We start from the raw sequence: 23,431 nt of genomic DNA on the forward strand, positions 1-23,431 counted from the left end.
AGGAATGGTAACTTTGGAGAGAAATTTTACGACTCTGTCTCAGAGCATGGTATTTTGCATATGTAATTCGATTGGGTGTTGATACAAAAACTACTAAAAATTCTTAGAACACTAATATTGCCTATGTACCAACATATAATATATAAATAATACATTTTATTTATATAGCGCCTTTCAAACACCCAAGCACACTTTACATAAGGTAAATAACATAGTATACAACATATAAACAGCCAAACAGCAGACAGAGGTGAAATAATATGCAATATACAAGATAAGTTACAAAAGCATAGAACAGAAAATTAAGGCAAGCAATTAATTAAGAAACATTGTAAATAGGTGAGTTTTGAGAGCAGTTTTAAAGGTCTGGAGTGATGAGATAACACAGAGATATTGTGGTAGTTTATTCCAGAGCTTGACAGCGGAAATGCAGATAGACAGAATTTGGGTACTGCAAGAAGCATATTTTCAGAGCTCGATCTCAACGTATGGGCAGGAACATAGGGGAGAATTCATTCAGAAAGGTAAGAAGGTGCTAAACCATGACGGGCCTTGAAAACTAAAACAAGAATCTTAAACTGAATACGATAGCGGACATACGATGTGGGCAGATTTTTTTGGTAAATGTAAAAACACGAGCAGATGATTTTTGGATAAGCTGCAAGCGATTAAGGACTTCGTTGGGTAGGCCAAAAAACAAGGAGTTACAGTAATCCAGACACGACGTAATAAACGCATGAACTACAGTTTCAGCATCTTTGAATTTTAAAGATGTTTTTAAAAATTGATATGTTGATGTCACACAAGCAGTCTTTCAGAATGCCAGCCTTGTGGACTGAAAGTCAGGCTAGGGAATTTAAAAAAACAGTTACTCTTAGATGTTATATGAATATGGTCCAGGTTTTATCAGCTGACAATTTTCAATCCACATTTAAGGATAAATGTAGCTCTTAACTGGCTGAGTTCAACAGTAGAAAATCAGTCCAGTCTCCCCAGCTGTAAATGTCATTGGCTGTTAAAGGGGTCATATGATGCGATTTCAATTGTTCCTTTCTCTTTGGAGTGTTACAAGCTCTTGGGCAGGAACATAGGGGAGAATTCATTCAGAAAGGTAAGAAGGTGCTAAACCATGACGGGCCTTGAAAACTAAAACAAGAATCTTAAACTGAATACGATAGCTGACATACGATGTGGGCAGATTTTTTGGTAAATGTAAGAACACGAGCAGCTGAATTTTGGATAAGCTGCAAGCGATTAAGGACTTTGTTGGGTAGGCCATAAAACAAGGAGTTACAGTAATCCAGACACGACGTAATAAACGCATGAACTACAGTTTCAGCATCTTTGAATTTTAAAGATGTTTTTAAAAATTGATATGTTGATGTCACACAAGCAGTCTTTCAGAATGCTCTCAGATGCAAACTGTGTGCATTGGTGAGTGTGGTGGTGCTTATGGGGTGTCGCTCTGGGACGGGTGAGTATGAGGCTGGGTGGAAAAAAAATCACAGTATACTCACAACAAAAAACTAGACTACACCACTGGTCCAAACACCATTTTTGTTCATGTCCCACAACTCTGGTCACAATGCTGAATTACAATTTGACATGATTTCAAATGGAAATGTTTAATATACATATTTACAGCATCTTAAATGATTTTGTATTTACTGATACTTTTTATGATTTTTTCAACTAAATGTGCCTGTCCCACACTTTTGAGTCCTTACACAATGAAATACAATGAACAATGAAAAAAGGCTTTTATTATGACATTTTATCAAAGACAAACAAGTCTAGTTTCTATGACAACAGAAATTTGCAGGTGAGCACATTGCTGACAGATTGGGCCACCTCGCTCACAAGATCCCAAAAATATAAGGTAAATATAATCTTTTCTGTGTAAGTATTTATTGTGTCCTTACCATACAGCTTAGTAATTCTGTACTTTGAACTACATTTAAAAAATAAATGTATATTACTGTTTAGTTCATGTATATTAAAATGCTAAGAGTCAAAACTAATGTAGTAGACCTTGCTAGCTGCCAAATAGCGGCAATATTAGCAACAATGTCATTTCCGCAACATTAGCGCAGCAAATTTAGGTGTTGCGGTAAAGACCTTGTGTAGAGACAAGTTCAAGGTTTACTGTATATTAAATTACAAATATTCAGTCTATTGTAAATTATATTTAAACATGACATTTTGTAACCCTAGATGAGACCAAATCAACAATAAGATCAAAGAAATGCAGAGAGGAAATGAGAAAAGACCCAGAGATCGGCTTTCACCGTGGACGAAGCGGAGTCCAGCCCGGAGTCGTCACTTGTCCTTCTGGACGCTCCTTTGTCGAAATCGCCGGCCGCGCCGTTCTCAAGCACCCGCCTCTGCTCACTCTAACCCTCCGGCTGTTCCGCACGCTAGCCCCCGGCCTCTGCTCACACAAGGCCACCGTGTGTGACGCTGTTTCGGTGTGAAAGCGAAACTACTTTGTTTGGCCTTCCAAAAATGGACACGACTAGAAATCAGTGGTTAAGCATGTCCCTCAATTCTGGTCAGTCACAATGTTGAGATACGTAAAATAAGCTAATTGATTTACAATTTGACATTATTTCAAAAGGAATTGTTCAATATACATATTAATTTACAGCATCTTAAATTGTTTTGTATTATTTACTGATCATTAAAACAATAAAAAAGGCTTTTATTATGACATTTTATCAAAGACAAACAAGTCTAGTTTCTATGACAACAGAAATTTGCAGGTGAGCACATTGCTGACAGATTGGGCCACCTCGCTCACAAGATCCCAAAAATATAAGGTAAATATAATCTTTTCTGTGTAAGTATTTATTGTGTCCTTACCATACAGCTTAGTAATTCTGTACTTTGAACTACATTTAAAAAAATAAATGTATATTACTGTTTAGTTCATGTATATTAAAATGCTAAGAGTCAAAACTAATGTAGTAGACCTTGCTAGCTGCCAAATAGCGGCAATATTAGCAACAATGTCATTTCCGCAACATTAGCGCAGCAAATTTAGGTGTTGCGGTAAAGACCTTGTGTAGAGACAAGTTCAAGGTTTACTGTATATTAAATTACAAATATTCAGTCTATTGTAAATTATATTTAAACATGACATTTTGTAACCCTAGATGAGACCAAATCAACAATAAGATCAAAGAAATGCAGAGAGGAAATGAGAAAAGACCCAGAGAGGTATGCAGAGTATCTGCAGAAGGAAAAAGAACGTGACAAAAAGAGAGTAAAATGGACAGATAAAGAGTGTCTCCCAGCTGACAAAAAGAGAGAAAAATCTTAAAAGGCGGCAGTGGAGGTTAAATAAAAGAAACCAGAGGGCAAAACACAAAGTACTGCATGCCTCAAATCAGGTTGTTGCAACAGACACACCACTATCCCCATCTGATGATGACTTACATGCTGCTCCACTAGAAGCTTCACCTAATGTGACAGCTGCTCTTAAAGGGTTAGTTCACCCAAAAATGAAAACTCTTGTCATTAATTACTCACCCTCATGTCGTTCCAAACCTGTAAGACCTTAATTCATCTTCGGAACACAAATTAAGATATTTTTGATGAAATCTATCTTTGCTCTCTGACCCTCCATAGACAGCAAGGATATTACGTGATTACGTTCTGGGGTACTCTCCAAAATGGTGGAAGACGGTAACTCAGGGAGAAGAATTGTTGAATAAATTATGTTATTATTGTTTTCTTTGCACACAAAAAGTATTCTAGTAGCTTCATAACATTATGGTTGAACCACTGATTTTATTATTGACTATTTTAACGATGTTCTTACTACCTTTCTGGGCCATAAAATGTTTTTACAGATAATGCTATCCACATCAGCCAGAAACCAGATGAACTTCACGTTCCTATATAAACATGCTGCAAAACTTCTTGTCCAAGCACTTGTCTCTAGACTGAACTACTCGAATGCTAGTCTGTTCTAGAACATGGTGGTGCTTTTGGTCTTTAAATGAGCATGAGTTTCATGTAGTCCCTCCACTGATATGAACTACATGCATAATAATTAGGCAAAATTGGTTTAAAATCAAAAAGTATTCTTGTAGCTTCGTAAAATTACGGTTGAACCCCTAAAGTCACATGGACTATTTTACCGATGTCCTTACTATGTTTCTGTGCCTTGATCGTGGTAATATCCTTGCTGTCTATGGAGGGTCAGAGAGCTCTCAGAATTAATCCAAAATATCTTAATTTGTGTTCCGAAGATGGTCTTACGGTTTTGGAATGACATGAAGGTGAGTAACTAATGACAGAATTTTCATTTTTGGGTGAACTAACCCTTTAAGAGTGGGCTTAAAAAAGTAAAAAATAAAAAAAATCAGAGTCAATCAAAGATGTACTACAAACATGCAAAGCACAAGCTGAAGAAGGCAGTGGCCTCAGTTGAAAAATACAAGCAGCGTTGTTTTCAGGCTTTCAAAGAAACTGTGCCACAGATTCACCTGGAACCAAAGCTTGTAATGACAGTTTGAGTTCTTTACTGCAAAACTACTACTATCTTTTCCACATGCAATACCTTGTTTTCTGTTTATTTTACTGTTGTTCTCTACAGTAGCCTGTTTTTGATTTCATGGCACTTTAACATTGTGTCCTTACTGACAGAAGATGTCATTACCACAGCTCTGCTTTATTTTTTCAAATTTTTATTTGCAAAAAAATATATTTTAACACTTAAGTTGAAATGATTTACACATTGAAATTGCAACATCTGTCATAAAAAGCTAAATATGTTATCTTTAGTGTGCATGGAAACAATTGACATCTAAGGTTACTGTTTAAATTTTACATTTTGTATATTATTGTTTAATATCAGTATTTACAAAACTGAACAAAATTTCAGAGTCTGGATGATACTGGAAATGTGTTGAAATGTGTTACATTTTTTATAGAAATTAAAAAAGAAAAATGTAAGGACATTTTGTAAGAAGAAGCGTTGATACATGGCATAGAGAAAACCATGAAATCCCCTATTTTGTATATTATTTTTTAATATCAGTATTTACAAAACTGCACACAATTTGAAAAGCTATTGAAATGTATTACATTTTTATAGAAATTAAAAAAAAGAAACATTTATATAATGAACGTTACTGTAACACTGTGGTAAGGACATTTTGTAAGAAGAGTTGAAAAACATAAAAAATAAACATGTTCCAGATTAAAATCTTAATGACTCCATGCAATTTTGTTGGTTGACCTTTTTATATGTATTACAGACTCTGATGGTTAAAATTGAAATTAACAGGGGTTGATTTTTTTTAATATTTTGGAGTCGTAAGTGCACATAGTTGTTGCATAAACACACACACATATATATTTAGTGCTGTTAAACGATGAATCGCATCTAAAATAAAAGTTTTTGTTTACATATGTGTGTGTGCTGTGTATATTTATTATTTATATATAAATACAAACACATGCATGTATATATTTAAGAAAAATATGTTGTTTATATACTCAATATATTTATACATAAGAATATAAATATATAAATGTATATGCATGTAAATATTTCCAAAATATATGCTGTATGTATGTATATATACATAATAAATATACACAGCACACACACATATATTATGTAAACAAAAACGTTTATTTTGGATGCGATTAATCGTGATTAATCACTTGACAGCACTAATTAATATATATATATATATATATATATATATATATATTTATAAATATACACACACACACACACACACAAAATACTTTCTTTCATATCTTCAGAAGTGTTTGTAAGCATAATCAGAATAAGTTCCTCCATCCACAGGATATTTAAACAAGTTTACAGTTCAAACATCTTTTTAAACTTTTTAAATCAGAGATGTTTAAATCCATGTTTAAAGAACAAAAGTTTTTTGTAATGTTCAGAAGTTTACAACGGTGCTTTAGTTAAGTCTTTCCAAGGGTTTGTTGCATGCATATTTTAATGTATTTTTGTGTATAGCCTAACTTCAGTATTGAAAAATTGCAACAGAACAAGACATCAGTCTTTTTTTAACCTGAAATTTCACATAAACACTCACCACAAACCTGCCTCTTCCACCCATGTCTTTACTCAAATATTTAAAGGAAAAAAAAAACTTATAATGTATTTAACTTGATTTATTTGTCATGCCTTGACACACCAAGCCTCTTTGTGTCCAGTCTGGTTATAATATTCTTATGAACAAATGCTTAGCGGAAAATATAATACAGTAAAGACAAAGCTTGTGTTTCTATAACACTTTCTTTCCATAAGAGATTTTTAGATAATTAATGAAACGTCAACATGGCTGTCCTGTGTTTGAAGTCTGTCCCTTAAAGATGGAATTTTCTTCTGCTGGAGTCCATCTCATGGCGCTAAAACATTTAAAGGAGCAGTTAATCATGTATGACTGACACATAAATTACTGACAAATAACAGCACATTCAAACAACCAATGCTCCTCACGAATGAGATTTTAGATTTAGAACGCACCTTGTGAACCCACTCATATTCCCCAAACTTTGAGTCAAAGGTTCCTTTCTGTAAAGAGCGAAGTTTAAGAGTGAAGCGAGGTCCTAGCTCCTGTATCCCCACTTTCTTTTCATTCTTGAAGATGTACCTGTATGATATACATACGTTTATTCAGTCATGTAGAAATAGAAGTTCCTAATCTGTATATCATTTTTAACCTGTTAAAATGTAACAATGCAAAATATAAGGACCCTAAAAGCAGTGTCAGACTTTTGGACTCTACTTGATATTCTGACCATGTCTCTATTTTTACTACAATACATTCATACATCAGTTTTTAGAATCTACAGTGATCTGTAGATGAAAACATATTTGATCACAACAGGTACCATAAATTTACCTCTCCTTGAGACATTCACTACACTAACAAATCTTACATATATGTAAGCTTTCACAATTACACAGCCCTTTCAAATGAGAGAATATTTACCTGTGAAACCTGAAAAAAATGAAGTCTCTCTGATTGTGAAATGTGGCAACCTGACGGCCCACAAACTGTGGATCATGAGGAAACAGAGCAGCAAACAACCGGCCGATGGAGTGACCGAGTCTAGTAGTGAAGTTGTTAAGGATGACTTCTGGGACGTGTTCCGTTGGGTCCTTACCTCTTCTCTAGTGAGTAAAAACAGGAGTTGGCATTAAGCATTTTTGAGTTTAATCATCCCAAGTTTTTATTTTTTAATGGGTTTTGGTAAAATGCCTGAAACAAGTTGTGTGATTAACACAAGCTCACAATATTTTCACTTTTTATTCTACGACATGAAATGCATCAGCAATGGCCTTTTGTGATTTTTTTTTAGCACATCTTGAAAAAGGCAGTTGCTAATAAGTGGCTAAATAGTAGGGCTGGGACAATAAATCGATGCATCGCGAATCGAGTAATTATTCTGCAGATTTTCCGAATGCATCACGATTCTGAGCTTAGTTTTTAACAGCAGATGGCACTGCGTGCTTTAGAAACAGCCATAACTCTGCTTGCTTCCAATTCCTTACACACCACTTGAAACATAAAATAATTATTCAGTTCGAAAAAGTTGAAGCGAATTACAAGGGTGTTCACAGTGGGCTGTTTACATTATTTTCTTGTGTCATAAAAGCCAAGGTGAAAGTACATTTAACCACTTACATGACAAACACACAAGGGTTCTTCTACGCGAGCATTTGAGCGTGCGGTTAAAAACTAGCCTAGTGCACCATCTGTTGGTAAAAACTAAGCTCAGAATCGATTCCAGAGAGAATCGCGATGCATTCTGCAAATCTCAGAATCGATCCACGAATCGTGATGCATCGATTTATTGTGTCAGCCCTACTAAAGTATTAGAGGCTGTTAAGGGAATTTAAATATCATCATGTTTAGTAGAAAAAAACTCATCTACTCACTAGTCTGCTTTACAGCCCTAATGTATTTATACTTGCGTTCTTAAAAACTATTGTAAGTCTGAAGCTTAGCAGCAGTGATGTTGAAGTCAAGTGGCCATGGTTCTTTATTTCCTAACCTTCGACTGCATTTAGGCTTCATTTTCATGATAAACAACAAAGCTTATTTTCTGCTATTATCCAAAAATCCAATTGTTTTTTTGTCAAGAGAAGCAGGGTATGCTTCTGGTTTGAACTACAGAAATATGTCATCCTTGCCGAACTCCATTGATATAATTAGTCAAAATGATTATGTGATTAAGTTGTATTGCACAACATGGACTATCAATATTCACTGCATGACTAATTTCATTAAAACAAAACACACACACACACAAATAATATTTCACTAACCTTCATTTCCTTGCGAAGACGAACATTACTAACTTTGAAATGTGCAGTTGGCCCATCAGGAAGGTGACAGAGAACCAAACCATCTGTGATACTTTAAGTGAGGGAAAATCCTTCATGTAGCATTCAGTGACTGCTTCTCATGACCTAATTAAGACGACGATACAACAAAATCTCACAGATCTAAAAACATGGTTATATACTGACGTCTGAGCAAAGGATACTTGGCACTTTTCTGTCCTCATTGATCACCATCACATAGGTGAAACCTCTAGATACACACTGTGGAATGACTCTCTTCAAAGCCAGACCTCTTCTGTAGTACACATGAGCGTGTGGGATCACTGTAGCCAGCTGCTCACAAAACCTCACGGTCCTCTGAAAACAGGCAGACATGAACCCATAAAAACAAAACACTTGAAGTATATATCCATTCTAAAATGCTCATCATGCATAACATGAGTGAAGTAGAAAACAGAACAGTAAACTGAACCCACTCCTCTGGGCCTGTCTGATGTGGTGATGAGAACTTTAGGATTTGTCAGCCGACTGAAGTAAGCAGAGAACTCATCGGTTCCTTCATCAAAAGCCACCTGGATATCAAACAAATTAGTTCCAGGTTAGGTTCAAAATTGTACATGAGCTCTACTGAAGCAGTCAGCATAGGGTTCACAAATCACCTCCTCATCCTCTGGGTTGACTGTAGTTTCATCGTATATTCTCTGGTTTTCTATTGTCTTGGGAACTTCTTTTGGTGGAGCCTGAAAAAGAGAAAATATATGGAAACACCAATAAAGAAAACAAAATAACCAAATTAAAAGAGACCGACAATTTTCTGATAATGACTTGCAACAAACTCTTTCATTTGCAACAAAAATAACTGCAAATTTGATGCAACTGAGGTGGGCAATTAAAACGATACACTGGTAGAAATACGAGTATTGTTTTGATCAAAGTAATGCTGTTGTTTTGTGCAAAAGAGATCGTATTTTTAACCAGAGTTGTGAACGAGTCCATGGTGTGAACTGAATGTGATAAGTCAAAAAGACCATGCATAGCAAGAATGAACCGGTCCATTTAATACATCCTTCAAAAACTCACACGTTACTGTTCAAATCAGTCTGATGAATACTGAATGAAACCTCTAGAGTGCTTACTGAATCAACATTTGACTCACTCACTGAACCGCAATTTGTTTGTTTGTTTTTTTTAAATTATTTTCAGTGATGTCCTAGAAATTAAGCCAGTTGTGCGTTTATGGTTTGCTTGTCAATATAACAATTAGAGGTCGACCGATTAATCGGACGATTTTTGGCATTTTTTAATTAATCGGCATCGGCCGATTGTGCTGCAAATTAGGCCGATTTATAGGCAGGCGCATCTGCGGGCAGCTAAGCGTTGTTGTGGAACGCCGTGAGACGGAGCAGCTCACACTCTGCAGCCGCGCCTTGTTCACACACAGCTTCAGCTAATGATTACAGGGCAAAACAGACCGTTTCGAAAGCGTAATTACATTTTATCCTACTAGAATTGATGCCGACCGTGCTTATCATACCCATAAGTGCAACAAGTCATTTGCAAGTGAAAGTAAACAATTTAGACGAAACTTCGGTGCTGGCTAAAAACGTGCATGTTATCTTTCCTCAGTACCGCTGCTCCCTATACGCAGAGTACGCAGTGTGCGTAGGGCACCAACCCAGTTGCTCAAAAAAAAAAAAAAAAACCACTTTCGTTCTATATTAATATTAACATATGCATATAGATAAACAAATATAAACATGACCATATATACATAATTATAAAAAATGAATTTTACGGTGAACGCAGTAGTCAGTAGGCTACACGTGATGCTCCATTACCGCACCACCCTCACCTCATGTTTGCGGCTGACTGCAAATGATCATAATGGACATCTATGCCCGGAAAAAAAAAACATCAGCATTCCGGCGCCGAGAAAAGAAAAAGTAAAAAAGCCCAAGATGAAGCCCGTGCATCACTTTCAGGTATGTCCAAAATCCTGTGAAACTTTTTTGGCTGTTGACATTAATAATGTTTATTAACGTTAATTAATGTTTTAATTATCATATGATGAGCTCATTGACGACTTTGCCTCCAGAAAAAGCAGTAGTAGCACTAGTGTGCCTAGTAGTGTGAAATTTGGGATGCTCGAGCAGATGATGTATATCAGTGTTGATTTTCGGAGTGTCTATTTACACTAAGTACAAATAGCCCGCCTTGTTGGCAGAAGTTATTTACACTAACTCGCAACAGCAACAGCTCCAGTGGCTTAGATGGTAAAGCGTGTGCCATGGTTGTTTTGACGCAATCGACCAGAGTTCGAATCCGCCTTTTGCCAAACTTTTTTTTTCTCCCTTTTCAAATCTCATCGCATCGGAAAGGCATTTATTTTTAATAAAAATGAAGGAAATAATAGAAAAGTTTAAAATAAAGTATCAGGTAGGGTTAGTGTAGGTGTAGGGAGGGCTTTATTGTCCCAATAAGGTGACATCCATTTTTTAATTTGAATTAAAATTATAATTTAAACTCAAAATGTTATTTTTGCATACTGTTTTATAATTTACTACAACATTGAGGTACAGATAATTGCCACTATTTGCAATAAGTAGTATAAATAGCAGAAAATCCTGCTATTTTAATTATAGTGTAAATGGAATCTATAGCTATTTGCACTAGGTGTAAATAGCATATCGCTAAGAAAATGCTGCTATTTTCACTTAGTGTAAATAGCTTCTATCGCTATTTACACTTAGTGAAAATAGCCACTGCCGTTGATTTTTTTATTCAATTATTGTTTAGTTTGATCATATTTAATCTTTGAAAATGTTTTATTTAATGTGTAATTTTAGTTTGTAATTTTTTTGCTGTAGAGCTACAATTGTAATTTGTACATAATACAATTACAATTTATTTACTTTTACTTTTAAGTTCCATTTTGACACCTATAGTAGGTGTTTTTTGTTTTTTTTCCAAAATATTTGAGGGAGGGTGCACAACAATACAATTCTGCTTAGGGCACCCATTTGGCCAGCAGCGGCCCTGACTTTCCTCATGAAATGTGTCTGTGGGTGCGACAATATCCTCCACGATGTCATCGCTCGTGGTCAGTTCACTCTTAGGGGCTGTTCACATGTCGCGCCTAAAAAGCGTGGAAAACGCAAGGCACGCCGCTTTCTCCTTCTTTCCAAAGTGCTCTGTAGCTTGCGCTCCTGGAAAAAACGAGCGCGTCATACCGCGTCACTTCCACGAGCGCACATAACGCGCGCCTACATTTGAAATAACGAACTTGAGCGCCCCAAAAGACATGACATGTGACCGGCCCCTTAAGCAGTTATGAGCAGCAGGCTGTGTAATATGTGTGAACTCTTATTTTTGTTATCACTTAGATTATGGCCATTTGACTTATAGCAGTGTCCAGTGTTTCCCATACATTGAGTTATTTGTGGCGGCTCGTCACATTATCAAAACTGACTGCCACAAATAGATTTTCCAAAAGGCTTATACGTCGCTGAATAAACTGAGCAATGCACGCTTCAAAATTAAAATGCAGTGCAGGTGTTTTTATATGAATGTATCTTTGAAAGGAACCGACAGTCTTCAGAAAAGCTTTGATGTAATTTTCATTTCGTCTTTCCTGTAATGCCTGATAAAGTAGCGTTTGTGAACAGAGCGCTTATTAAATTACAGTCGTTACCGGGGAAACCGCTATATCTCCTGTTCCAACAGCGCCTCCTGCTGGCAGAGAATGAATTTGCATTTGCAAGTCTGTGGGAAACGCTGGTGTCTGTCAGCAAACATAAACAATCAACACAAACTCAGCACACCTGAAAAAACGATAAGTGTGTAGGAAAAAATGTCCAACAAAACTGTCAAGTCCAAAATATAAAAAGATGCAATCCTGCACACTATCAATCCTTGCTAAATATTGAAGTTTATTTACAAAAGCAACGTTTCAGTCCACTGACCTTCATCAGGCATATGACATCAGACATTTTTATAGCAAACATAAAAAGAATGCTTCAGAACTGTTTTGAGAAGGTTTTGAGCCATGTATCAATTACTATGAATTAGGCTGCTACTACTACTACTACTACTATTACTATCTTGTACCTTGCAATAAACATTTACTCAAACTCTTTTATGAGATGAAAGGGAGAAAAAAAAGAAAATCGGCCAAACATATCAGCCAAAATAATCGGCATCATATATCAGCCATCGGCTGCCTTGATTTCTAAATATTGGCATCGGCCAGAGAAAAAAAACATATCGGTCGACCTCTAATAACAATGTTATTTACTTCAGGAAGCTAATATACTAATATAGCTAATTGACTAATATAGGTTATATAATATAGGTTAACACGTATAAGTTATTACATATAGCCATGACCCCCACATCCATATTTGATATAGAATAATGCAGTTATCAAACATGGACTTAATATAATATATTAATATTTTACACAAATTCAACAGTAACCATACAGTATTTATTCACTTAGACTTTTGCATGCAATTTAATCGTACTGCATGATCACAAGAGAATCACTTTGAAAAATACAATGACAAAACTGAAGCAAGCACACATGAAGTAAGTTAATCATGTTTTAGTTTCCTTCTCATTTCAGAGCTAGTCACCCCAGGTCAAACCGAAGACTTTAAATCCCCATAACTCAAAACAGGAAATCTGATGACTTTCAAAGTGTATTTTCCATATACAGTATAATCAGCTTAATTTTTAACTGAATTTAAAATTATTGCTTCCCATTCACTACTGAATGGTTTCATACGTACCACAACTAAATTCTTAATTATTGTAATTTAATACTAAAATATGTTCGCTTTTCACCAAATGGAATTGAGAATCTGAAGCGACAAGTATGTACTTCACAAGACATTTAATGCACAGTGGCAGAATAAATGTACTTACACATGCATTGCAATCTCCAGAAACAGTGAATGCTTTATTACAGTGCATGCTACAAAAGTTTTTTTTTTAGTTAGTTACTCAGACGCAGGCAGTGCTCTGCATGAGACAAAAAAGTAATATAGCCAAAACAACCGCATAGCCGCTCTTTAGTGTAGATGCATGTTGATTTTATCAGACGATGCCGCGATTATAAATGAGAGTGACTCCTGGTTAACATGTATTAAAAGGGGTCGTGTTTAGTCACTATTTAGTGTGGTATTTTTTTTACAATATTCACTCATCATGACATTAAAATAGGGCATTCTAAGTCAATATACTGCAGTATTTCCTCTCTCAATCAGTAGAAAATATGGTTAACACCCGGTCATGCATGAAAAAAAATATACCGTCATGTACCGTGAAATCGGTATAATTTTGAAAAATACTGTGATATAAATTTTTGGTCATACCACCCAGCACTACATCTAAGTACAAAGAACAAAAGCAGGTTACCACCTTTTTTTTTTTTCTCAGTGAGTATGATTTCGCGTTCGATCCTAGGATATTTACTGCCCCTCTGGCCACACCATTAAATATTCTCTGGAGGCACCATTGAATATAGATGCCATGTTATCATATATAGACCAAGGAGAGGCCTCAGAGGCAAAGAAAACATTCTTTTAAAAATAGAAAAGCCTCACTGCATGCATTAAAAAAAGAATATCAAGCAGATGTAATAGATAAACTCAATTTAATAATTTATTGTACAATGAAACATTTTTACCATGACATGGTTAAAAAAAAAAAAAGCAATTTTTTGGAATTCCTTTACTATAAAAAAAAATGTTAAGACCGTATAGACCATAATATTATTATAATACAAGATTTTACTTTAAAAATAAATTGTTTTCGCAGAGAAACTGTGATATAGATTTACTTGGTCTCATAAAGTGAGTTCACCCAAAAATGAAAATTCTGTCATTATTTACTTACCGTCATCATCACCCTGTATGAGTTTCTTTCTTCTGCTGAACACAAAAGAAGATATTTTGAAGTATGCTGGTCACCAAACAGTTGCTGGTCTCCTTATTGACTTCCATAGTATGGAACAAAGTACAACGGACGTTAACAGGGGCCATAAACTGTCTGGTTAGTCATATTCTTCAGCAGAAGAAAGAAACTAATACAGGTTTGGAAGGTTGAGTAAATGATGACAATTTCATTTTGGGTGAACTATCCCCTTAATATAGTTTACTGAGTATTAAGATTTATGAGAGCAAGTCTGATTATAGATGGTGTGAAACCAAACATACCTGATCTCCAAGAGCTTTTCTCTCTTTTTTCTTTTTCTTTTTCAGTTCCAACTTTTGCTGAAAGACATAATCGACAGCTTTAACAATTTGGAAAATGTATGTTGCAGAGTTGCACCTTTGATTATTAAAGGCTGTGTATCACATTTTAGCGAGCTACAGTACATTCCTAAAAGAGGTGTTTAAAATAATTGTTTTTAAGTGATATAATTCAGATTTTTGGCCCCAAATGCGCATTTGGTCATCACTGACACGTCCTGTCTTGTGATGCCCATATTGCGGTCTATCCTGGCAGCTCACTAGGTTTTGAAACACAGCCAAATTATGCGTTCGTGAGTGCTGCAATACGTGTGTGTGTGTGTGTGTGTTAGTGAGATATCACCTTTCTTTTCTCCTCCTTGAGTTTAAGGAACATCGCATGTCTGCGCTGCTTGTTTTTGATCTCAGACACGCTGAATGTGGGAGGAAAACAAGGTCCCGACACGGATTTCTTTTCGGTTTCTTCACCCTCCGCCTGACCCATCTCTTGCACCGGAGCTTCGTCGGGTTTTACCTTTCGCTTTACTTTCTTCGTTTTCCCCTTTTTCTTAGAAACACTTTCTGAAGTTGTTGCCTCATTAGAATCCATTTTCTGCTGCTTCTGTGTGCTTCACGTGTGTGTGTGATACACTACTTCCGGTCGAACTGGAAGTTCCTGCTGCCACGTGTTATGTTTAGCGTCCTCTAACGGAGAGGCAGGCGACTGATCAAAGTACGAATTTTGTAATAATAATAACAGTTTTAAGGTATTTAATTCATTCATCTTTTTTTTATTTCACTAATTTCACAAGTAAGTACAAAGAAATGGCAAACAACACACTGAATTAAACGTGAATTTACGTGAAAATAAATGTGTTGTTAAACCATAGACTGTTTTTTTTTTTTAAACTTCAATAAACACAGTCAAAGTACAGTTAGGACTACAATAATACACATGAAAACATAAAACACAAACAAAACATAAAAAATATGCATACAAAATACACATACAGCCAGGGGGGTGGCCTAAACATTATGTAAATATATTAAAGGACTTACAAATGGAGACAGTCTTAATTGCTTTCTTATTATGTAAATACAAAATCGTCTTAACATAAATTTGAATTTCTTTCTCAAGAACCAAAAATAAAGGATTGGTTTTACTGTACTTACACTTATGGATATGAAATTTAGCAAAAATTAAAATTATAATGTAATATTCTTTGGTTTTATTTGAAGGGATATTAGTAAAACCAAATAAAATGTGTTCTAAGCACAAAGAAAAAGTGGGGTCGATGTTATCAATTATAAATCTAGTCCCATAGACTGTATAAAAACATGGACGTAGTGTCCGTGACGTCACCCGTAGGTTTCCGAAGAGATTTTTGAAACCTAAAGTAGGCGGAGCCGGCCGTCGCCATCTTGGCAGCGCGTCACTCCCGGATAATCGAAAATGGGCAAAGAGGCGGGAGGCCACGCCCTTAATTATGCAGAACTTTAAGGCTTAATATAATTTAAACGGATGAATTATAAAAAAAAATCACCCCCCTCACAGTTGTCATGAAGGGCAAAATTAGCTATATAGACCAAAATAATTTTTTGAACCAGGCTGTAAACGTTTTTTTCTGCTGTAAAGTTGGGCAATTTAACATGGGGAGTCTATGGGATTGACTCCCTTTTGGAGCCAGCCTCTAGCGGCCAGTCGATGAATTACAGCTTAAGTCACTTCCTTGTTGGCTTCACGAGAGAGAGCGGGAGGTTGCTGCTTGTGTTAAAGACTCCAGTGATAAATATTTATTTACAGTGTTGCCTAAAATGGAAGTCAATGATAAAAAAAAAAACTGTTTGGTTGCCAACATTATTCAAAGTATTTTCTTTTGTGTTTTGCAGAATATATCAACATATACGGGTTTGGAATGACATGTTTCAAAGGTTCAAAACAAAATAAAACAATGTTAAAACTCGGTTTAAAAAATTAAACTGTTTTTCTTTTGTTGATAGTTTGGATGCCCACCACAATCATCAGCCTAAATTTACCATTGTGTGTGTGTGTGTTTTGTTTCTGTTATGTTTATCAACTTTTATATTTGCATCTGGGCTTAGGCTAAAACTGGTGTAACCAGGGTTTTCAACAGTGGTTAATGCATGCTCCAAAGTCTGGAGCTTGTTCAGTGTACTGAAGGTATTTTTCAGCAGTGTTTATACCCAGCCATGGCCTGACGGAAAGCTTTATAAATGACTGAGCTTTGAGAACATATCAGCCCACCACCTCTGCCAGCCTGGCCACTGTCTCTGTTCAAGTCCCCCAGACATGTCCACTGGTCTTTGAATGCATAAGACACACACCACTTTGAATGATCCTCATAGCTTCTGAACATCTGCGGTCCTGGGAGACAAACTCTGTCAATGTTCATCACGTGCCGAGGAAGAGAGCAGTTCGAGGGGAGCCGATGTGCCTGGTGCAGCCATGACTCCACCAGCAGATCTGTCCCCAATGCTTGAGCCACCCAACCGGTGTAAATATCTGTAGAGGAGTTATACTCTTATTAACCTATAACTCATGTTATAGGAATGGTTTACCTGAAACTGTTTAACCAAAAATCCTCTCATCACTTACTCACTTTTACGTTTTGCGGAACACAAAAACCACAAAATTTTGACAATTTTACAATTACAATGAATAAGGACTGACACAACTTGTTTGCCGTTTACCAAGCCTCCTGAAGCAGATACAGCTTTGGAAAAAAACAAACATAAAACGATAAAAACTTTCTTTCTTTCTTCGAAAGCAACTGGTGCTTGTTTGAGGAAAGAAACTCGCAGTCCTCATTTATTGCTTTTGCATAGAAAAATAATCTCATGATTTCTAGTTTTGTGTTTCACAGAAGGAAAATCAAATGCGATTAATCATTTGGGGAATGATGGGGATTAAATTATGACGGAACAATGATAAAATCACATTATAGATCACTAGCTTTTAGCCTACTGTTTCATGATGGGAATAGTAAGAAATAAGAAATAACATACTATGTAACATTGTAATAATATATTGTCTAGTGTTGTGTCTTGAAAAAGACAGTTCATATTATATAATGGTCATACAGTGGTATGTGAAAAACATGTAGGGACTGAACTTGAGTCTTGCACGCTTGCATGGTTACATAACCAATGTAAATAGTACTTTGGCTTAATGCAATGTCAATAAACTGCTGTAGGACCATCAGCCTGAATATATAGAAGAGTTTCTGAACTTGAGAGCACTCACCATCCACATAGTTGTGTGATTTGGCAAAACTGAAAAAAGTTTGTCCTCGAACTGATTTCAGCTTCTGCAGACTTCTTCTGTTTTTAATGGCAGGTGTCTTACCATCACAAATTTGTGCCATGACTGCAATGTCTGGGCGAAATGCCATAGGGACAGAGCAGTTATACATACGTGGATTAAGATATGCTAACTGCCATGCTGTTAAAAGAAAGGAATACTTATTTCAGACAGTGAGCAATAAATTATACCACACTTTAAATCAAACATATCCTATATAATAAGAATTGCATGTGCTCACATATTTGAGGGAACTGTGTATAGTTGTATGTAATACAGAGCAGAGTCTGGCCGTAGTATTTTCCTGTAGATGGGTAACTGTAATTTCTCTCTGGAAATGGAGGGAAATGAGGAACACTGTGTGTGAGCCAAAATCCCTGAGAGTGGTCAAACATCAGCACGCCTGCAAAAAATCATACATGACAATCCAGTTACCCCATACAGTTGGATACAATATTTACAAGTTTCAAATCTTGTTTATATACTGTACATTGTCACACTTAAATTTACCTTTTGTATGTCCATACTTGCTTGTGTACTTCAGTTCTGGTGGAGCGTCATTGTAAAGCATATAGACTGAGCGGTTGGACTGAAAAATGAAAGATCAGTCATCTATGTTCAGTGACAGTACAGTGTTATTGATGCACACTACAGTATAACATCTGTAAAAAAAATTGGAAAGATTTGAAGTGTCTTTTAATTGACTTTTGTAACAGTCCTAAACATTGTGGGAACTAATATAGTAATATATATTAGTAATATATTAGTATTCAAAGAGCATCTTACTGTATATCTGGAGTAAAGCTGTGTCAGTGTTCTACCTAAAGCTCCTTTACTGCTGTTGACTGTATGTTTACTCATCTGAAAATCCATGACGGATGGATCCAGATACATATAATCCACTCCACTTCCCTTAACTTCCATCTTGTAAATGGGAAGTTTGTAAATAATGAACCTTTTAAAAGAATATGCGAGAGTTACAATACTATAAAACATTGAATAATATGATGCACATAACAGTTTACAGTGCATACAATAGCTATAATATTGATTTCAACAACAACTGTCAAACATGTTTTCATAAACTAATCCTAAACCCGAAAGCAAAGATTTCATCCTACCAGTCAACAGGCTGACCATCCTCATTTAAACAGGATATCACTGCCTCTGAGAAACTGATCAAAAACAACAATATATGCACAGAGAGTCGAAACAACATTAACATCTCTGATCGCTGAATAAAACATCTGTATTTCCTGCTTAAATGAAAACAGAGAGAGACGCTTTCTATCATATTCCAAGCTGTGAAGTCAAAATAGCTGCTCTAATGTCAAAAAGAGGAAGTTTGTCTTATGACCGACATCATGCAGCTGTAATCTAGTGACAGAGAAGCGGCCTGAATATAGCAGGGACTGGGGAAATGAAAATCTGGTTGTTTAAAAATCTAGAATTTTTCCCTAAAACCTGTAAAAGTCGGTAAATTAAGTAATATGAGTGATGATGTTACAATCTACCCCACTACCAGCGTAAATTCATTATTTATGAATAAACTCTGTAAAGTCTAACATATGAAATAAGAGTCTTAAGTATGTAATTTTTTTAAATTAAACTTTTTTTTTTTAACTTTTGACAGTCTAATATATTTATTCTATATTAAATATAATATAAAAACTACTATAAAATCTATATATTTTGTTTGGCTCTTCAGTTCTGGTGGAACATCACTGTAAAGCATATAGACTGAGCTGTTGGACTGAAAAGTGAAAGTACTGTAATCTGCAGCAACATTAAATATATAGCTCACACTCGAGGAGGAAATTTGATTTATTGGTGCAGTTGCCATATGGCCAAAGAAGAAATTCTGATAATGTAAATCAAGATCTTTATAACAGTACAGCATACTGCTTACATAAAATGCATAGAAATATTAGTTGTCACTCTATATATCCCAATAATATGACTAAGATGATATTTAAATGCTTAGTTTTATGGTCAACATAGTTTTTGTGGTGGGCAAAACATATAATGCAGTGCAATAAAATTATAATTTAGAGATAAACGAATGTTTAAAAAAATGTACTCGGTTACTAACGTAACCTCGGTTCCCTGAGATATGGGAACGAGTACTGCGTCTTGCTTAAGACGCTATGGGGAAAACTCCTTTTTCTCAGATGACTGAAGCCTTTTCAATAACGCAGTGTAACTGTGTAATAGCGGAGCTGCATGAGCCTATGGCAATGAAGCCCGCCACAGCCCGCCAGAATGGGCGGGGTCATCTGGCTATACAAGCAGGCATAGGATCCTCAGGTTACTTCGACTGAAGCGACGACTGAGTCATGCAGCTACATAGCATGGCCAGCAACCGATGTTATGTTAGTAACTGAGTACGTTCCCTATTGATACTTCACTCGTACTGCATCTTGCTTAAGACGCTATGGGGAATCAGTACAATCCCGCCATGCTATGCTAGAGGAACAACAATACTTGAACTTGCCTTAAGCACCAGAAAGGGGCCCAGAGGGACCAAGTATTTTTCAGGAAAAGGAGGCAATAGGGCCAAACTCCTAGAGGTCAGCTCGGCCTTGAGTAATCGTCCCAAGATAATTTTTGTACAGCCTCGGAACTCAGTGAGGGCCAAAAGCGTACAGGAAGAAGGCTAACGCCAGAAAACACTTATTTGTCATATGACAAGAGTGAGCCCGTTATGCAGAAAGGACCCGGGTCTGTAAGGCCGGGATGTCCAGATTATAAAACCTGGTAAATGTGGATGGCGAGCCCCAGGCGGCCCCTGCACAAATCTCTGCAATAGACACACCGCTAGACTCATACTCCCATGGGGCATTGTAGGCCGAACGAAGAGTACGCTAGCGCAATAGCGTCAATTATCCATTTGGAAAGTCTCTGCTTCGTGACCGGAGACCCCTTGGTGTGTCCACCGAAGCATACAAAGAGCTGTTCCGGCTGCCTGAACGGGGCAGAGCGCTCAATATAAAATCTCAACACCCTGACAGGGCAGAGTAAATTCAACTCTTGGTCTTGCTCCGAAGGAGGAAGCGCCAATAGAGTTATTACCGGTGTTCTGAATGGAGAAGAAAGCACTTTAGGTATGTAACCATGCCTTGGCTTCAGGACGACCTTGGAGTCGCCGGGCCCAAATTCGAGGCAGGTGGGGCTCACAGAGAGCACCTGCAGATCTCCCATATGCTTTACCAATGCTAACGCCAGTAGCAGAGTGGTTTTTAGTGTCAGGGAACGAAGGTCAACGGACTGTAGCGAATCAAAGGGAGGGCTCTTCATCTGCCCATACACCGTGGGCAGATCCCATGTAGGGACGGTGATGGGGCGAAGCGGGTTGAGCCTCCTAGACCCCTTCAAAAACCAAGCAACTAGGTTGTTCTTGCTCACTGATTGGCCAGCTATAGGAGCATGAGAGGCTGCTACATAGACCTTGAGCGTGGAAGGGGAACGCCCTTATCCAACATCTCTTGTAGAAATGACAATATCAGAGATATGTCGCGAGAAATTGGGTCTGCTCACCAGGCGGAGAAGCCAGACCATTTAAGGGCATAGAGTCGTCTTGTAGACGGTGCTCTAGCCTGAGAGATTGTATTTAGCATGCTCTCGGAGAGGTCCGCAGGCTCCCATCGTGAGGCCAAAGGTGCAGAGCCCACAGCTCTGGCTGGGGGTCCAATATTGTTCTGTTCACCTGAGAGAGGAGGTCCCGTCCCCGGGGTTGCAGAGAGCAGCCGAGACAGCTCTGCGAACCAGTGCTGGTTCCTCCAGAGCGGGGCCACTAACAGAACCCTGTGCTTCCGTTCCCTGATTCGCCTGATTCTCCCTGGTTTAGCCTGCTCGGCACATGCATTGCTCTCAGTGAACGCAAGTTCAGCTGAGCCTATTCCAAGAGGCTCTCTACCAGAATGAAGAGGCGCTTCGAGGAGAGACCGCCTTGGCAATTTATATAGGACACCACCGTCATGCTGTCCGAATGGACTAAGACGTGGTGTCCCCTCAGGTCTGGCAGAAAGGTGCGAAGGCCCAAACATACTGCCAGCATTTCCAGGCAGTTGATGTGAAGCCGACCCTCCTCTTTTGACCAGTGGCCGAAAGCCGGTTTGCCGTCGCACTGCGCTCCTCAACCTGTGTTGGAAGCGTCTATCGAGACCACCTTCCTTCTGCAGGTTCCATCCACTGAGGGTCTTTCCAAGGGGCCAGAGCTGCCACGCAGGCCTGGCCCACCTTGACACAAAGGCATCTGAGACACCAGGCGTGGGGCGGAACACGCGGTTTCAGCCAGTACTGGAGGGGCCGCATGCGAAGCAGGCCCAACTGAAGTATTGGAGACGCGGAGGCCATGAGGCCCAGCATTTTTTGAAACGCCTTGAGAGGGCGAGAGGCTCCAATTTTGAATGAGGCCGTGAGCTGCTGAATAGCCAGTGCACGTTCTGGTGCGACTACCGCCCTCATTTCGCCCTCACACAACCGATGTGAGGGCGGGCGAAGAAGAGGCACGTAAGCGGGCCGAGTAGGGGGCGCACCAAGATCTGGTGATCTCGTCATGGACCTCAGGGAAGAATGGTGAAGCCCGTTGACAAGGGGCCTGATGGCACCCCGGCAAGAACCATTCATCCAGGCAGCTGCGGGTGGGTTCCTCAGGAGGAGACCACTCCAAACTCAGCTCCTCCACAGCTTTAGACAGGACGCGGAACAGTTTGGCATCCATGCCTGTGCTGGCTGCACTGGGCTGTGCAGATGGCAGGGGGGCTGGGGTCGTTGGACAAGCCCGACAGTTCCTCCGCATCTGAAGCTGCCAGAGACATGCTTTCGTCCATGTCATCGCACTCGCTCCCACCAAATGGGACCAGATCGCTCACAGCCTCAGAGGGACGCTGGTCTGGGTGAGCGAAGAGGACGGGAGAAACCTCTCTATGAGGAGAGAGTGAGGTACGCGGGGGCTCAGCCGGTGTGGGCTCACTTGTCTCCGAGCGCCGAGTTCCTCTGCCCCGCTGCTTTTTCCTCACAGGTTTCTGGGAGGAAGGAAGCAGGAGGGCGCGAGGGGCAGAGTCGCTTTCTGAAAAGAAAGCTAACCATGTGCGTAGAGAGGCAAGACTCATATCCTCGCAATGAGGACATTCCGTCTCAGTGAGTGCAGTTTCAGCATGGGCGGTGCCCAAGCATGAAACACACTCACAGTGTTTGTCAGCGGCGTGCAGGAGCGACAATAACAGCGCGGCTTTTGTAACAATGCAGAGAAAATTTGCTCTTAGTAATTTGCTCTAATAGAGAAATCGCTGGATGGCAGCAGGGGACCGGAAGACAGGAAGCAGGAAGGGGTCTAGATCCGCTGCGAGGCTTGTTCACGGCGAAGGCTTTGAGTCTCGTAGAGCGAAGATCTTGCAGTCGTCGCTGAAGGAGAAGAAATCTGAGGATGCTATGGCGAAATGCCCGCTTACATAGCCAGATGGCCCTGCCCATTCTGGTGGGCTCTGGTGGGCTTCGTTGCCATAGGCTCGTGCAGCTCCGCTGCCGAGC

At 38.4% G+C, this 23,431-nt stretch overlaps 2 protein-coding genes across 2 annotated transcripts; both read right to left on the reverse strand.

Annotated features, from left to right (window-relative positions):
• Positions 1-6,147: 6,147 nt before the first annotated feature.
• On the reverse strand, positions 6,148-15,281 carry LOC107669022 (ribosome production factor 1). Its single transcript, XM_016461113.1, has 9 exons — positions 14,942-15,281; positions 14,563-14,619; positions 9,004-9,084; positions 8,821-8,916; positions 8,548-8,701; positions 8,327-8,409; positions 6,987-7,168; positions 6,518-6,644; positions 6,148-6,399 (listed from the first exon to the last, which is right to left on the reverse strand). Exons 1-9 carry the CDS (start codon positions 15,185-15,187, stop codon positions 6,358-6,360), a joined length of 1,068 nt encoding a protein of 355 aa, XP_016316599.1. The 5' UTR covers positions 15,188-15,281; the 3' UTR covers positions 6,148-6,357.
• Positions 15,282-16,514: 1,233 nt separating this feature from the next.
• On the reverse strand, positions 16,515-19,150 carry dnase2b (deoxyribonuclease II beta). Its single transcript, XM_016461102.1, has 6 exons — positions 19,021-19,150; positions 18,686-18,854; positions 18,410-18,488; positions 18,141-18,302; positions 17,843-18,040; positions 16,515-17,101 (listed from the first exon to the last, which is right to left on the reverse strand). Exons 1-6 carry the CDS (start codon positions 19,122-19,124, stop codon positions 16,767-16,769), a joined length of 1,047 nt encoding a protein of 348 aa, XP_016316588.1. The 5' UTR covers positions 19,125-19,150; the 3' UTR covers positions 16,515-16,766.
• Positions 19,151-23,431: the final 4,281 nt, after the last annotated feature.

The sequence above is a fragment of the Sinocyclocheilus anshuiensis genome, unplaced genomic scaffold, assembly GCF_001515605.1.
Source record: "Sinocyclocheilus anshuiensis isolate Anshui unplaced genomic scaffold, SAMN03320099.WGS_v1.1 scaffold192, whole genome shotgun sequence".
Taxonomy (NCBI): domain Eukaryota; kingdom Metazoa; phylum Chordata; class Actinopteri; order Cypriniformes; family Cyprinidae; genus Sinocyclocheilus; species Sinocyclocheilus anshuiensis.

Bases quoted from the DNA above. Each gene is read 5' to 3' on its own strand.
- LOC107669022 (XM_016461113.1), bottom strand. From the start codon at position 15,187: ATGGATTCTAATGAGGCAACAACTTCAGAAAGTGTTTCTAAGAAAAAG. The intron at 8,917-9,003 runs GTGATTTGTGAA...TTTGATATCCAG, and splicing joins TCAACCCAGAGGATGAGGAG to GTGGCTTTTGATGAAGGAAC. The intron at 8,702-8,820 runs GTGGGTTCAGTT...GCCTGTTTTCAG, and splicing joins CATCAGACAGGCCCAGAGGA to AGGACCGTGAGGTTTTGTGA.
- dnase2b (XM_016461102.1), bottom strand. From the start codon at position 19,124: ATGTTAATGTTGTTTCGACTCTCTGTGCATATATTGTTGTTTTTGATC. The intron at 18,855-19,020 runs GTAGGATGAAAT...TTCTTTTAAAAG, and splicing joins GATGGTCAGCCTGTTGACTG to GTTCATTATTTACAAACTTC. The intron at 18,489-18,685 runs GTAAGATGCTCT...TTCATTTTTCAG, and splicing joins AGCTTTACTCCAGATATACA to TCCAACCGCTCAGTCTATAT.